The following is a 12104-nucleotide window of genomic DNA, read 5'->3' as shown; positions in this document are numbered from 1 at the left end:
ATTTTACTTATCCCTTTCTTTGCAAACTCCATTTCATTTTGCACCAACATAATCTCCACCCTTTTATCGAACTTCCTCGGTTGTGAAAACCCCCAACTTTCTATATGCCTGATTTTCCCAAGTTAGTAGATAGATCTCGGCCCAATACATAACTCTACATGTGTTCCCCTCTTGAATTGAATAATGCTTTTCCTAATATCCGAACATATATTTTCTCAAAACTTATAGTTAATTGCTCCTCTATGAGATCATCAAAGTATTTTTTTTTACAAAATTTTTAGGAAATAAATCAATACAAAGTTGTGTATCTAGGATACAACACTATACTAGAAGATATCTATAAGTTTCAAAAGAGTTAAAAATATAATAATGAAAGAGAAGAAAAAAAATGAAAAAAAAAATGGAAAACCATACCTTGATGCATGTTCTTTTTTATTTTTGTAATTAACTTGATGCATGCTCTTTATCTATATTCTTTTGTAACTACCAAAACTTCATACCAACTGTATTATCCCAGCAGATTTTCTTCTATTCCCTATCCTTTCCATCTCTCATGAACACGGTTAAGAAAAAGGCTTGACATCCTCGACCACTTAGCTAGCCCAAGGGGCCAACATGATCCAACAAAGAATTGAACCCATCCACACTCATCCTCACCCAGCTTTGTGGTTCCAGGTCAACTGTGGCTGAGTCTGTTGATATCTACTACATCTTCTTAATATTAGACCATGATGTAAGATGAATTCATTGTGAAAGCTCACTAAAACAATTTTTGGCTAGAAGATTTCTTTTCAATTGCTTTTTTAAAAAAGAAAACTACCATGTATATATATCTATCTTGCAAGGAACAATAGATCGGAAACATTCTATTCTTTGTGCGACTTTTTTGTGCGACACTAGAATACTTAATTAGCTATTTGTTTTGAATTAAGTTAGACCAGATAGAGATACGAGTTTAGACCAGATTAGGCAATTAATTTGATTTGTGTTGGGTCAAGGAACCCAAGCCTCGAAAAGCTTACTAAGTTCAATTTATGAGCTGCTTCGATATTAAAACCTATCGTCTTAAGCTAAACCCATGTTAGCCAAACCAAGAACTGCCTCACCATGCTTTGTGTTAGAAGCCGTATATGGAAACCACGCACCGCGGTTTAAGGTTGTTTGGAGAGGGGAGAGTTTTAGTTGCAACGGAGTCAAGACATTCTTTTTATATGTTTTACTCCCATAAACATATACTGCATCTGTTTCCAGGGAGCACTCCCTTCTTTACACCCAAACCATCACTTAATGAGAGAGTATACGCGTGGATCTTCTCACAATTAAGTTCCCATTAAAACCCGTTTTTAGTAATGAGAGGATTCGTGCTAAATTGCCTAATTTTAAGGACATATTAACCCCCCCAAAGATCGATCTACCTTTTCTTTTAGTCCTCACTTCCCATATTCGGCCCCTCCTATCCTTCTCCAAGCCCAGATCCAACTTATCTTTTGCTGGGTCTTCTTTCCATCCTCTCTCCTTCTCCCCATTATAAAACCCAACCTAGGCACCCTCTTCCTCCATCCAATCTCTCCATTAATTCCTTTTCTCTGCCACCTCCCCTTCGTCTCTTCTTTTTCCCAGGTAACAGCATCCTTCTTTCTTATTTTATCATGGGCTATATAGATACGAACTTTTACTAGGGCTACTTTCTCGGCTTTCATTGGTGTATATAGTTTTGATCCATGCCTGCCTCTTTCACTTTTTACTGCTTCTGTGTGTTTAATATTGGATCCATTGGTACCCTCTCTTCAGGTTTCTCCGCAAGGACAAGGACTGCCGAGGCTTTCGATTGTTCTCCGTTGCGAGCTCCATCCACATGTATCGTTCGATGGCCGCTAGCGTGGTTGGTGCAAGGAGCACGGCTGGAAGCATGCTGTCCATGACCGCCATGGCGGCGGCGGCACGCGAGGGCGAGGGCTCGACCAGCACCGGAGGCCGCGGCCCGTTTATCACGCAGCGCCCTCGAGACGAGCCAGGCTCCTCGATGCTCTGTTCCCACCACAACAGAGCATGGCTCGGCACCTTCAAGTCGGAGCCTGCAGCGGCCGCGTCCTACGACAGCGCGGACGTCAAGCTGCACCGTGGTGACTCGCGCCGCAACCTCCCGTGGAATGAAGTCACGGTTCGCGAACCCCGGTTCCAGGAGCAGTTCTCCACCGAAGCGGTCCTCAAGATGATTAAGAGTGAGCCTTACGAGTCGAGGTTCGCTGAGTACCTGCAGCTCATGCAGTCGCCACAGGCCTCCGTGGCGGCCCCTCTCAGGGGCTTCCTTGGCAGTGGCGGCGGCGGCGGCATATTCTGCGAAATGTTGTTCACCAAGGAGCTGGCGCCGAGCGACGTGAGGGAAGATGAATAGGCTGTTGATACCGAAGAAACATGCGACGCGGTTCTTCCCCGAGGTGTCTCCGACGTCGGTGGACGAGCTCTTCCTCGAGTTCCAGGACCCGGAGAGCCGGTCATGGTTCTTCCGGTATCGTTACTGGAAGAGCAGCCAGGGTTGTTACGTCTTCACCAAAGGATGGAATAAGTTTGTGAAGGAGAAGGGGCTTCGGGCCAAGGATTCCGTCACCTTCTACCGGCGCCAGGAGCGAGAGGGACGGCAGAGAACATACTTCATGATTAAAGCAGTCCCCAGCAGACAAGAGGAGGGCCCGGAAAATAGGAATGTGACAGTCGGTTCAGGCCTCAGATTTAAAACAGAGGTGAAGGAAGAGGAGGTAAGATCCGGGTCAATGGCAGTGTCCGGGATGACACAGGCGCGGCAGGAGAAGAAGAGGTTGAAGATCTTTGGGGTGTGGCTTAGTTGAGGAGGGACATTGGAGGGTGGGTTGGAAGAACAAAGGCTCTTTTTGATTGGAATCAATGATGTCTTCTTCTTCTTCTTCTTCTTTTTGTCAAACTTAGGATATAATGGAAGTAAACCTTGGGTTTATACTGGTTTTGTTAGTCTGCTGGTCTGGTAGTTAATTTTTAGTCATGAAAACTTAAATGATTTGTAGCTGTAAAAGTGGCAGGACTACGATTAATACAAGAGTAGATTCCTGCACTTTTTTGAATTGTTGCCTGACTTTGTCATGTTTTAGTGGATTCCAATATTTCCAGTTCTGTATGTTTTTGGTTGCACGCTTTCACTTGCTTCGTCACTGTTAGTTTTTTTTTTTTTGGTACTAGTGTTGCCAGTCCGCTTGCTTGTAGAACTCGAGAGTCATAAAAAGGAGTTTGAGGTATAGTTAAATCGCCGCACAACTGAACCTCCATGTAGCAAGAACTTTGATATTTTTTTACCACGCTAGAACTGCATGCGAAAATGCTTAAAAGATACGAGTTTAATAGGAAAGTCAATAATTAGTGTGAATAAAGGAAATCTTTTTTAACTAATATATATCTAATAGTGAAACCTTATTTCCTCTTATTGGGAGTAACATGCATGTCATTTTATTTGCGTAAAAGCCTTTTCTAGCATAATATTAAAAATAACATAAGATAATGTCATTACAAAATTAAAATATAATTTTGTAATCATCTACATTTAAAAGAGGTAATATGATTAACAAGTGGCCTAGGATGACATATGTTATGTCTTGAGAGGAGACTCTGCTATTTGGAGATAGTCTAAAGATGGTTTAATAGAGAAGATTTTGCTGTTTGGAGATGGTCTAAAGATAATCTCGAGTTTTAATGTGAATAACTGTTATAGAGCTTTGAACTTTGGAGGTGTCTCTGCGGGAGAAGATCAAATATTGCTGCATCCTCACCAAGAAGAGGATTCTTATGGTCGAGAATCGCAAAAAACAAAGAAAAAAAGGAACCGGTCTCCCCCAAGCTGTAGTGTGCATTCATGGTGCTCAAACAGAGGATGACATCAATCATCTGTTCTTAATTTTTTTTTTGGAACGTCTTCTTAATATTCTCAATACCCCTCTCTTATTACATAATTTTTATGCTTTTGTGGATTAGCTGGAAGGAGGCCTCTCCAGGTCTAGCTAAAATCAGAAAAAAGCTTGCAAGCTATTTTCAAGTAATTTTGTTGTTTAGGCACTTCTTCTCTAATCTGTTTTCTGCTGCTACTAGCTTTTCTTTCTTCCTTCTTTTGTTTCTATATCACTAATATTCATTTGCCGAATAGTAGTGATTAGCTTTGATTCCACCTTTCTTTCAAGATGTTTTATGTCTTAATAGGACTTTTTTAATGAGAACTGCAGTAAAACCTACTTCTAAATATTCTTTTCGGGTAAACGTATCATTGAAGATCAAGAAACAAAAAATTTCAAATCTATTACTGCGATGACCCTATGCAGATGTGTGTTTAATCCCACATTAGTTATTCATTTGGCAGATCCAGAATACTTATGCAGGATCAAAAAATTTAAATAATACTTTATAACTAGTATTTTTGGATGAGATCATAAATGGTATCAGAGCGAATTTGACCTTAACCCATATGAATTAAGAAACACTACAGCACAAGCTCGTTGAAGCTGATCATAAAGCGGTGCTTATAATTAAATTTAAATAGATTTGAACCTTTAGCCTAACGAGAACATTAGAGCTTAAATAAGGGAGAATATATAAGAATTCTTGTGGGCGTATCCGCGTATATTTAGTTCCACAATGATTATTCACCAAGAAAATTTTGAATATTTATATAAGACTAAAAAATTTAAAAAATATCTTTCGACTAGTCATTTTAGATAAAATTCTGAATTATTATAATTATATTCACCTTATAGCAACCATTTTTTTTTTTTTTTTTGGCCGTCGACATCACATGTCCAACAACTTCAATTCTATTAATTAATTTTTTGGCTCTAAAAATTTAGATTATCAAAAAAATAAGCCAATAATGTATACTAAGTATAATATTTTTTTTAATGTGTGATCCAAAATATATACATGAAAATAGAAAATAGATGTTAATTAATCATTTTAGTTCAAAAATTGAAATTGTTGGAGTAGGTGAACTCTCAGTCTGGTTTCTACTTGAATGCTGGAGTTGGGATCCGCTGTTTCATCCGGTGGAAAAAAAATCCCAACCCAATAAAACCCACCAGGTTTAGCCCAACCCCCTGGTTAAGATTAATGCTATGATCCGTACGGATATGGTACTCCATATCCAATCAGTATATGCGGAACAACTTATCCGAATACGATTCCGTATAATACTACCGGACGGCTTAAAGGGGCGTTCGCTCTTTGCGCTCTCCGCAGCCGTAAATTTCTCCGCCCGGTTCCCACTTTGCTCCTTCTTTTCTTCGCCTCTTCTTGCTCCTCTCTCTCTCTCCAGTTCGCCTGATTCGGGGAAATCGCGAGATGGATTGGGCTCGCCGGATGATTTTGCCCTAATTTGGGCCTGGATCTCGTTTCCGAGCTCCGTCTTAGCTCGCGAGAGCTCGTCTTCTGATGTAAGTTTCGCTCTGCTTCTTGATTAATCGAAATTTTTATCTGTTCTTGAAAAAATAGTTTTTAATATTTTTTTTGGGGATGGACACCTCTTTTGGGTTAGATTTGTAGATTTCCTCCTTGGTTTATGCTAAAATTTTGCTTTTTTTTAAGGGTTGTCCAGAGTTCCAGACGAGTTAGGGTTTTGGAGCGAGTGCGGGAGCCGAATTGAGTGATATCGGCTGTTGATTTGTTTAATTGGTTGTGTGATTCGGAGGTTTTTGCTCTTTAGAATGTCTTGAGAAAGGTAGAGAAAAGAGAGTGGTGGAAAGCACTAGTGAATCATGGGGAGCAGCGAGAGTGACACGCCGCCGAAGGCGACGAAGATATCGGGGGCGCAGGTACACGATCTATCTTCCAGGATCCCATAATTTGTTCAAATTCGACCGTTTGGTCTTTTTTCTCTCAAGTGGAAAATTTGTTTCCTTCTTGTTCAGGAGCAGCCGCCAGCCACAAGCTCCAGTCCTACCACCACTATGTACCCAGACTGGTCAGGTTTTCAGGTGATCTAGCTGTAGATGTTTATTTCTGTTTTGATTGGACGGGATTTTTTTTTGATATATTCTGAATTTATAGAGAACACTGTAGATTTAGCTATCATAACCTTGTAATTTTATTTGATTAGGCATACTCTCCGATTCCGCCGCATGGGTTCTTTCATTCTCCTGTGGCGTCAAGTCCCCAAGCTCATCCTTACATGTGGGGAGCTCAGGTGCTTTTTATTTGTATTATTCCTTACTTTAAGTCGTTTGATTGTATGTCTGAGATCTTTCACTTCCTGTGTTGGATTTATAGGTCTTGTTGATTGGAAGGTTTATAATTGAGACAATTGGAAATTGAAAATATTGGTAATCATAATTAAACAAGAAAAATCTGTTTACCAGTCCAACTATGTAATGAAGTTTACAAGGCCGGTTTTTTCTTGGAAGACAATCTCATGCAGCATGTTGAGAGTACCTTAATATGACTATTTGGCTGGAATAATTGTTTGTAGGCCATCTAGCTGGTCGATGGCTTGTATGATCAGTTCTGTTAAAAAATGAAGTCAATGAAGGCCCTATCTCGCAATACCACCTGCCTCTATTTTCTAGTTTGTTGTTTACTTGTCATTCTTTTGACCTGCAATGGAACTATAGAACGTGAATAAAGGGGAAAAAATTAATGCCTGAAATCTCAGGTTTTAACATGAGTAGAATTGGCAAGGAAGTAACCAAAGAGCCCACCAATGTAAATTTACTTTGGTTGGATTAAGATAAGAAACAAGTGGAACTGAGACTATCTCTGGACATGATACTTGAGTTGTTGCTAGAAGCCTGTTTAAGACTTGTCTCTAGGCTGTTTTTGTGTCGAGCCTATACATATCTCTAGGCTTTTTTTTTTTTTGTTGAGCCTATACATGGGCCTTTATTGTGTGAAATGGTTGGTGGATATGGGTGTTGATGTTAAACACATTCACAGGGAACAAAGTGGAAAGAACAGGAAATAAAGAAAAGATTCTTAAATAACAATTTAACTATGGTGGAGTAGTGGATTTCGGAGGTTACATTTATCTAGTAATGATGAAATCTATTTATGTGTTTCCTGTTTTCTCTTTTCAGCACCTGATGCCTCCATTTGGGACCCCACCACCTCCATATGTTATGTATCCTCATGGAGGGTTGTATGCTCATCCATCTATTCCACCGGTATATGTTATAGTTATCTTCAGCCACATTTGTTTTACTTTGAATGCGTAACTTTTTAACCTGTAGTCAATGCAGAATGCAACTAACTAGTTATGCGACTGTGTATCTTACTATCCTTCAACAGGGTTCTCACCCGTTCAGTCCCTATGCTGTTCCTTCTACTAATGGCAATCCTGAGGCTTCTGTAAGCACCCTGCTTAACCATACTATCATAAAATTTATGCATGCTATATACATGATAGTGTCTTATATATGCTATCTCTACCTGTAGGGGACTGTGACTACTGGAATGGAAGGGGATGGTAAGTCATCCGAAGGTAAGGAGAGGAGTCCTATCAAGAGATCAAAGGGAAGTTTAGGTAGTTTAAACATGATTACAGGAAAGAACAATGATATGGGTAAAACATCAGGGGCAGCCAATGGAGTCTTCTCTCAAAGGTATAAAAACATGCAGGCACAATTTTTCTAATGCTTATTTCCATGCTTCATACTAGTATTTCATGCCCACTATTTTGAAAATTCCAATAAAAGACCTGATAAAAGGATAATCTTTGCAGTAGTGAAAGTGGAAGTGAAGGTTCAAGCGATGGAAGTGATGTGAATTCTCAGAATGTATGTTACATTCCCTGCATCTTTATCACTTTGTAGAACTCCAACTTCTAAGCTCAAAAGAATATGAAATCATGCAACAACAGATTCAACAGATCATAGTGCACCACCATTTTTACAATGGAAAACACTTGCTGATGTGTTGCACACTTGAAGTTTTTAGAAATCCATAATATTAGAAATTTATTAACCATTCAAGTTATTAAGAGTGTAAGAAATGGTAATCACTAAATGATAATATTTTGTTGATTTTTGCTCATACTTGGCATTTCATGTTTTTATTATTATTTGTCTACTTTGAAGTTTAAACATCTAGACAACTGTAGCAACTTTTCTGACAGTTTTGTAGTAATGGTTATGGTTGCTGTAAAAATAATCAACTGGCTTGTCAGCATTTACTTGCATCCAACATCACAGATACAAGCCTGTGCAAAGCGGCATCAGAATCTGCATATTTTCTTTAAATTCTTTTAAGGAGCAGTGTTGTTTCTTTTATTATGATTAACATGTGCTGTAATCATGTTGGTATAAATAAGAAGTGCCTTGTTATTCCTGCTCCTTAGGATGCTGTATATAAAATCATTCGGTTCATTATGTACTAATGTTGTGTAAGCTGTAAGCTTTTACAGGACTCGCAACCAAAGATGTGTGGTGGACGGGATTCTTTTGATGGTAGGATAGCTGATATTCACTGATGAGAAAATTTCCTAATATCTGCTTTACTCATGATATGGTATTTTGACTGATATGCTATGGCAGAGGGATCCCAAAATGATACCACTGGCCGTGGTTCTCAGAACGGAGTATCTCGTGCACCAATACAGGCAACAGCAAGTCAAACCATTCCGATAATGCCTATGCCAGTAGCTGGTGTGCCTGGGGGGGTTGCTGGTCCCACTACAAACTTAAATATAGGAATGGACTACTGGAATGCATCAAACCCACCACCCATCCCTCCAGTTCGTGGGAAGGTCCCTGCAGCCACAGTTGCGGGGGCAATGGTTCCTGGTGGGCTTGTTGGATCTCGGGAAAATGTTCCATCAGAGCTTTGGATGCAGGTGTGTTTTTTATAGCCACTGTTCTTGTCATTGTGAATGATTTTATTCTAAGTTCTATCATGGGATTATTTTTTTAAAGATCGGTATATTTTCTTTGATTAGCTCAAAAATTGCTTCTGCTGAATTCTGACTTGTAGTTTGAAATTTGTTCTTTAGTTTTACATACTGTTAGGTATGATCTTATTTTGTTGTATTTGCTACTTGGTCATTATAAAAGTTCAGGCTTTTGGTTTTTGTATAACTTTTAGCCTAATATATATGCTTTTAATAAGTTTTTCTCTTCATGTTCCAACTGCTTCCCTCTAACTTATCTCACTTTCTGTCTATTGTTTGAATATATGTTGTCTTATTCTTGTTGGGCAATTTTTGCTGAGGTTGTTATTTAATTCTCAGTTGAAAGGTATAAATTTATTTCTGGTACTAATGGATTCCATTAGTGTTACTGTTACAGCTAGACTTCTCAATGTGTTTTTTACTGTTTTAAATCAATGACAGATTTTCAGACACCTAGTACGAAACAAAAATCCTGAGCATCCATTCCACCTGGTCATAAGCACAATGAATTTCCAAATACATTTATTCTCAACATGATGATATCTTGTTATCTTGCACAATAGTCTTGCACGTACATAAATTTTCGATCTAATCTATATATCTTCTTATCTTGTTATCTTTTAATGTGGCATATATTGTATTGTGAGTGCATTTGTTGCGATGATTTACAAAGGTTTTGCCTTTTAGCAGTATCCCAGTTAAGTCATCTATCAGAATATAAATGAGTGAAGCTTCATAAATCCTTGAAGCTTCATTATTTAATCTTTTCTTTTCCTGTCCTCCTTGACCTATGCTGTCAATAGTAGACCATGTTTTGGATTCTGAAAAATGTTGTCTTGTTTCCTTGCACGGCATGATTTCATGGAACTACATGATAGTTTGGGTGAATCTTGTTGGAATAATTGATGATTATCTGGACAGGACGAAAGAGAACTCAAAAGGCAGAAAAGAAAGCAGTCAAACAGGGAATCTGCACGTCGATCCAGGTTGCGCAAGCAGGTATAATATGCATAATTTGAGGCAGAAAGCTATTGGGGGAAATACTGAATATTATCTCGACATGTTATATGCATAATATTGATTTGAGTTTTGACTTAACAGGCGGAGTGTGAAGACCTTGCTCGACGTGTTGAGGGTTTGAAAGAGGAAAATACTGCCCTTAGAGCAGAAGTAGACAGGATGAGGGAGGACTATGAACAACTTCTTGCTCAAAATGCCTCTCTCAAGGTATTAAGCATTATCTATGCTAGCATGTCGATCTGCCTGCAGCACGATGGCCAAAGACTAATTGAACGGCTACTTTGCAGGAGAAACTTGGGGAACCCACAAAAGGATCAGAAGATGCAAAACTTGATGAGAACAACCAACATTCTGTTGATGACACCCAAAAGCACTCAGATTCTATTATGAAAGCAGGGCAAGCAGATACTGCACCAAGTGGTTGCTAAGACCACAACTGCTTCATACCATTTTCTGGATCATAACCTGACTAGAATTTGACCATGCCCATGCCCATATCACATAGTATTTTTAAATGACGATTAAAATTTGATGCAGTAAATTACTTCTAGGTAGCTATGTTGTTGATGCTGACCTCTCTAAGCATGGTTCCTGTTATTAATTTGCCTTGACTGATCTTTTAACAGTCAAGTCAAGCAGGACGTGTTGGAACCAAGTCTGGCCCTTGTCTTTTAAAAGGAAGGCTTGTGACCTTTTCGCTCGTTATCTACTGTGTATGCCTTATGGTTTGATGCAATGTATAATTAGTGAGACTTAATTATCTACTACTCTGTATTAGAAGTTTTATATAGACAAAGATTTCTTACTGTAGTATGTAAACACTGTAAAATAATAGAACTATGATCAAGTTGTGATTTGCTAGTCCTTGTTGAAGACCTTGGTGGTGCTTTAAATGTGTACCAGAACATGGAGACATCTAAAACATGTGATATGTTTTTTTTTTTTTTGAAAGTTATTCTGCCTGTGGTATAAATTTCCTAGATGCAATATTGAAGTCCTCCATGAATGCAGAAAACATGAATTCCTTGGGTGAGTGGTGGAATCTGAATCAGCCTCTACTGGATGATTATTTTAATTCTTAAATTATTTTCAGGTATCCAGGTCGCTGGAGGAATATTCAAGCAATTCAGATCCCTGCAAGTTGAATCTGACAATATCTCAACTTAATAGTATATTCTGATTTAGTTGAAATTAGAAAGAAGCAGAAACGATGAATGAAAAGAACAATCTAGTTGTTAGTGACCTTGGGAGTGGTGGATGCTGTTGCATTAGAAATTGGTTTGTTGGCTTTAGCACTTATCAGGCACCCAAGGTAATCCTTCAAAAAAATGAATTCTATTCTTTTTATTTTTGGTACCTTTTGTTTTTAGTTTCTGAGCAAATTCATTCCAAGGCTAATAGCCCATATAAATTGACATCCGGCTCTTTGCCTACATAGTGAGTATTAGTCTTAAGGTACTGCACTTGAGATAATTCTAATCTATTTGGTTAAATGACAGGTGCTGATACAAACAGGACATATGAAGATGGTTCAGAGCAGGAACCGTGATGTTATGCTTGCAAATAATCCTCTGGAAAGTAGACTGCAGGAACTATATATCATGGATCTAAAGATATATTTCACAGAACCTCCTGAAGGTGGCCGTAACAATTGAGCGGTTGAATGTGCACTGGTTTTGCTGCTGCTGGTGGTGGACTTGCATGGGAACAAATGGCTGCAGTGGTTCTGTTAGGTGAGTAGGCGACATCATCTCCAGAACTCCATTTATGACATCGCAGCTGATTGAGAATCCAGAGCCTTGCATTTCCTGCACAACATAAATGTTCTCCAGAAGTGATGACTAATGAGAGGCTGGGCTGATATTGTTGGAGCCATTATCAGCAAGCCTGATGTCAGGTACGCAACCACGGTGGACCTTATCACAACACATCTCCCTGTTTGTGCTTACTCTCCAATATTTTGTCAGGTTTCTTAGATGTCAAACAATGGCTTGGCACTTCTGCTTGACAGCTAAGTTCACGCCTTCTACATAATTATTCTATCACTTATGCGTGGGCCAGCAAGTTTTGATGGTTCAGAATGCAAAATAAACCATTCAACTGGTTTTCCTTGATATTTCATTGATGCCAAATTACTAATCGAATGTATTGTGAAGCATATGGATCCATTTTTTGCCTTTTTATGTTGCCTTGTCCAGGA

At 38.9% G+C, this 12104-nt stretch overlaps 1 protein-coding gene across 8 annotated transcripts; it reads left to right on the top strand.

Annotated features, from left to right (window-relative positions):
• The first annotated feature begins 5219 nt into the window (after positions 1-5219).
• On the top strand, positions 5220-12062 carry LOC103717121 (bZIP transcription factor 1-A-like). Of its 8 annotated transcripts, none has more exons than XM_088723963.2 (15): positions 5220-5441; positions 5603-5819; positions 5916-5981; positions 6104-6190; positions 7077-7163; positions 7288-7347; positions 7435-7601; positions 7721-7775; positions 8402-8444; positions 8532-8830; positions 9806-9883; positions 9986-10111; positions 10192-11216; positions 11404-11801; positions 11872-12062. In XM_088723963.2, the coding sequence occupies exons 2-13, from the start codon at positions 5763-5765 to the stop codon at positions 10330-10332; spliced, it is 1266 nt and encodes a 421-aa protein (XP_088580089.2). In that variant the 5' UTR covers positions 5220-5441; positions 5603-5762; the 3' UTR covers positions 10333-11216; positions 11404-11801; positions 11872-12062. The 8 variants fall into 8 exon arrangements, with proteins under 8 accessions (XP_088580089.2, XP_088580085.2, XP_088580088.2 ...); XM_088723959.2 differs by having other exon boundaries at positions 8393-8444; XM_088723962.2 differs by having other exon boundaries at positions 5593-5819.
• The last annotated feature ends 42 nt before the right edge of the window (positions 12063-12104 follow it).

The sequence above is a fragment of the Phoenix dactylifera genome, chromosome 6 (genome assembly GCF_051530095.1).
Source record: "Phoenix dactylifera cultivar Ajwa chromosome 6, Ajwa_hap1_PhDact_Kaust_v1.1, whole genome shotgun sequence".
NCBI lineage: Eukaryota > Viridiplantae > Streptophyta > Magnoliopsida > Arecales > Arecaceae > Phoenix > Phoenix dactylifera.
This window is presented reverse-complemented; position numbering and strand designations above follow the sequence as displayed.

Excerpts from the sequence above, each read along its gene's own strand:
- LOC103717121 (XM_088723959.2), top strand. The coding sequence starts at position 5,763 with ATGGGGAGCAGCGAGAGTGACACGCCGCCGAAGGCGACGAAGATATCG. Across the intron at positions 5,820-5,915 it reads CGAAGATATCGGGGGCGCAG|GAGCAGCCGCCAGCCACAAG; the intron begins GTACACGATCTA and ends CTTCTTGTTCAG. Across the intron at positions 6,191-7,076 it reads CTTACATGTGGGGAGCTCAG|CACCTGATGCCTCCATTTGG; the intron begins GTGCTTTTTATT and ends TTCTCTTTTCAG.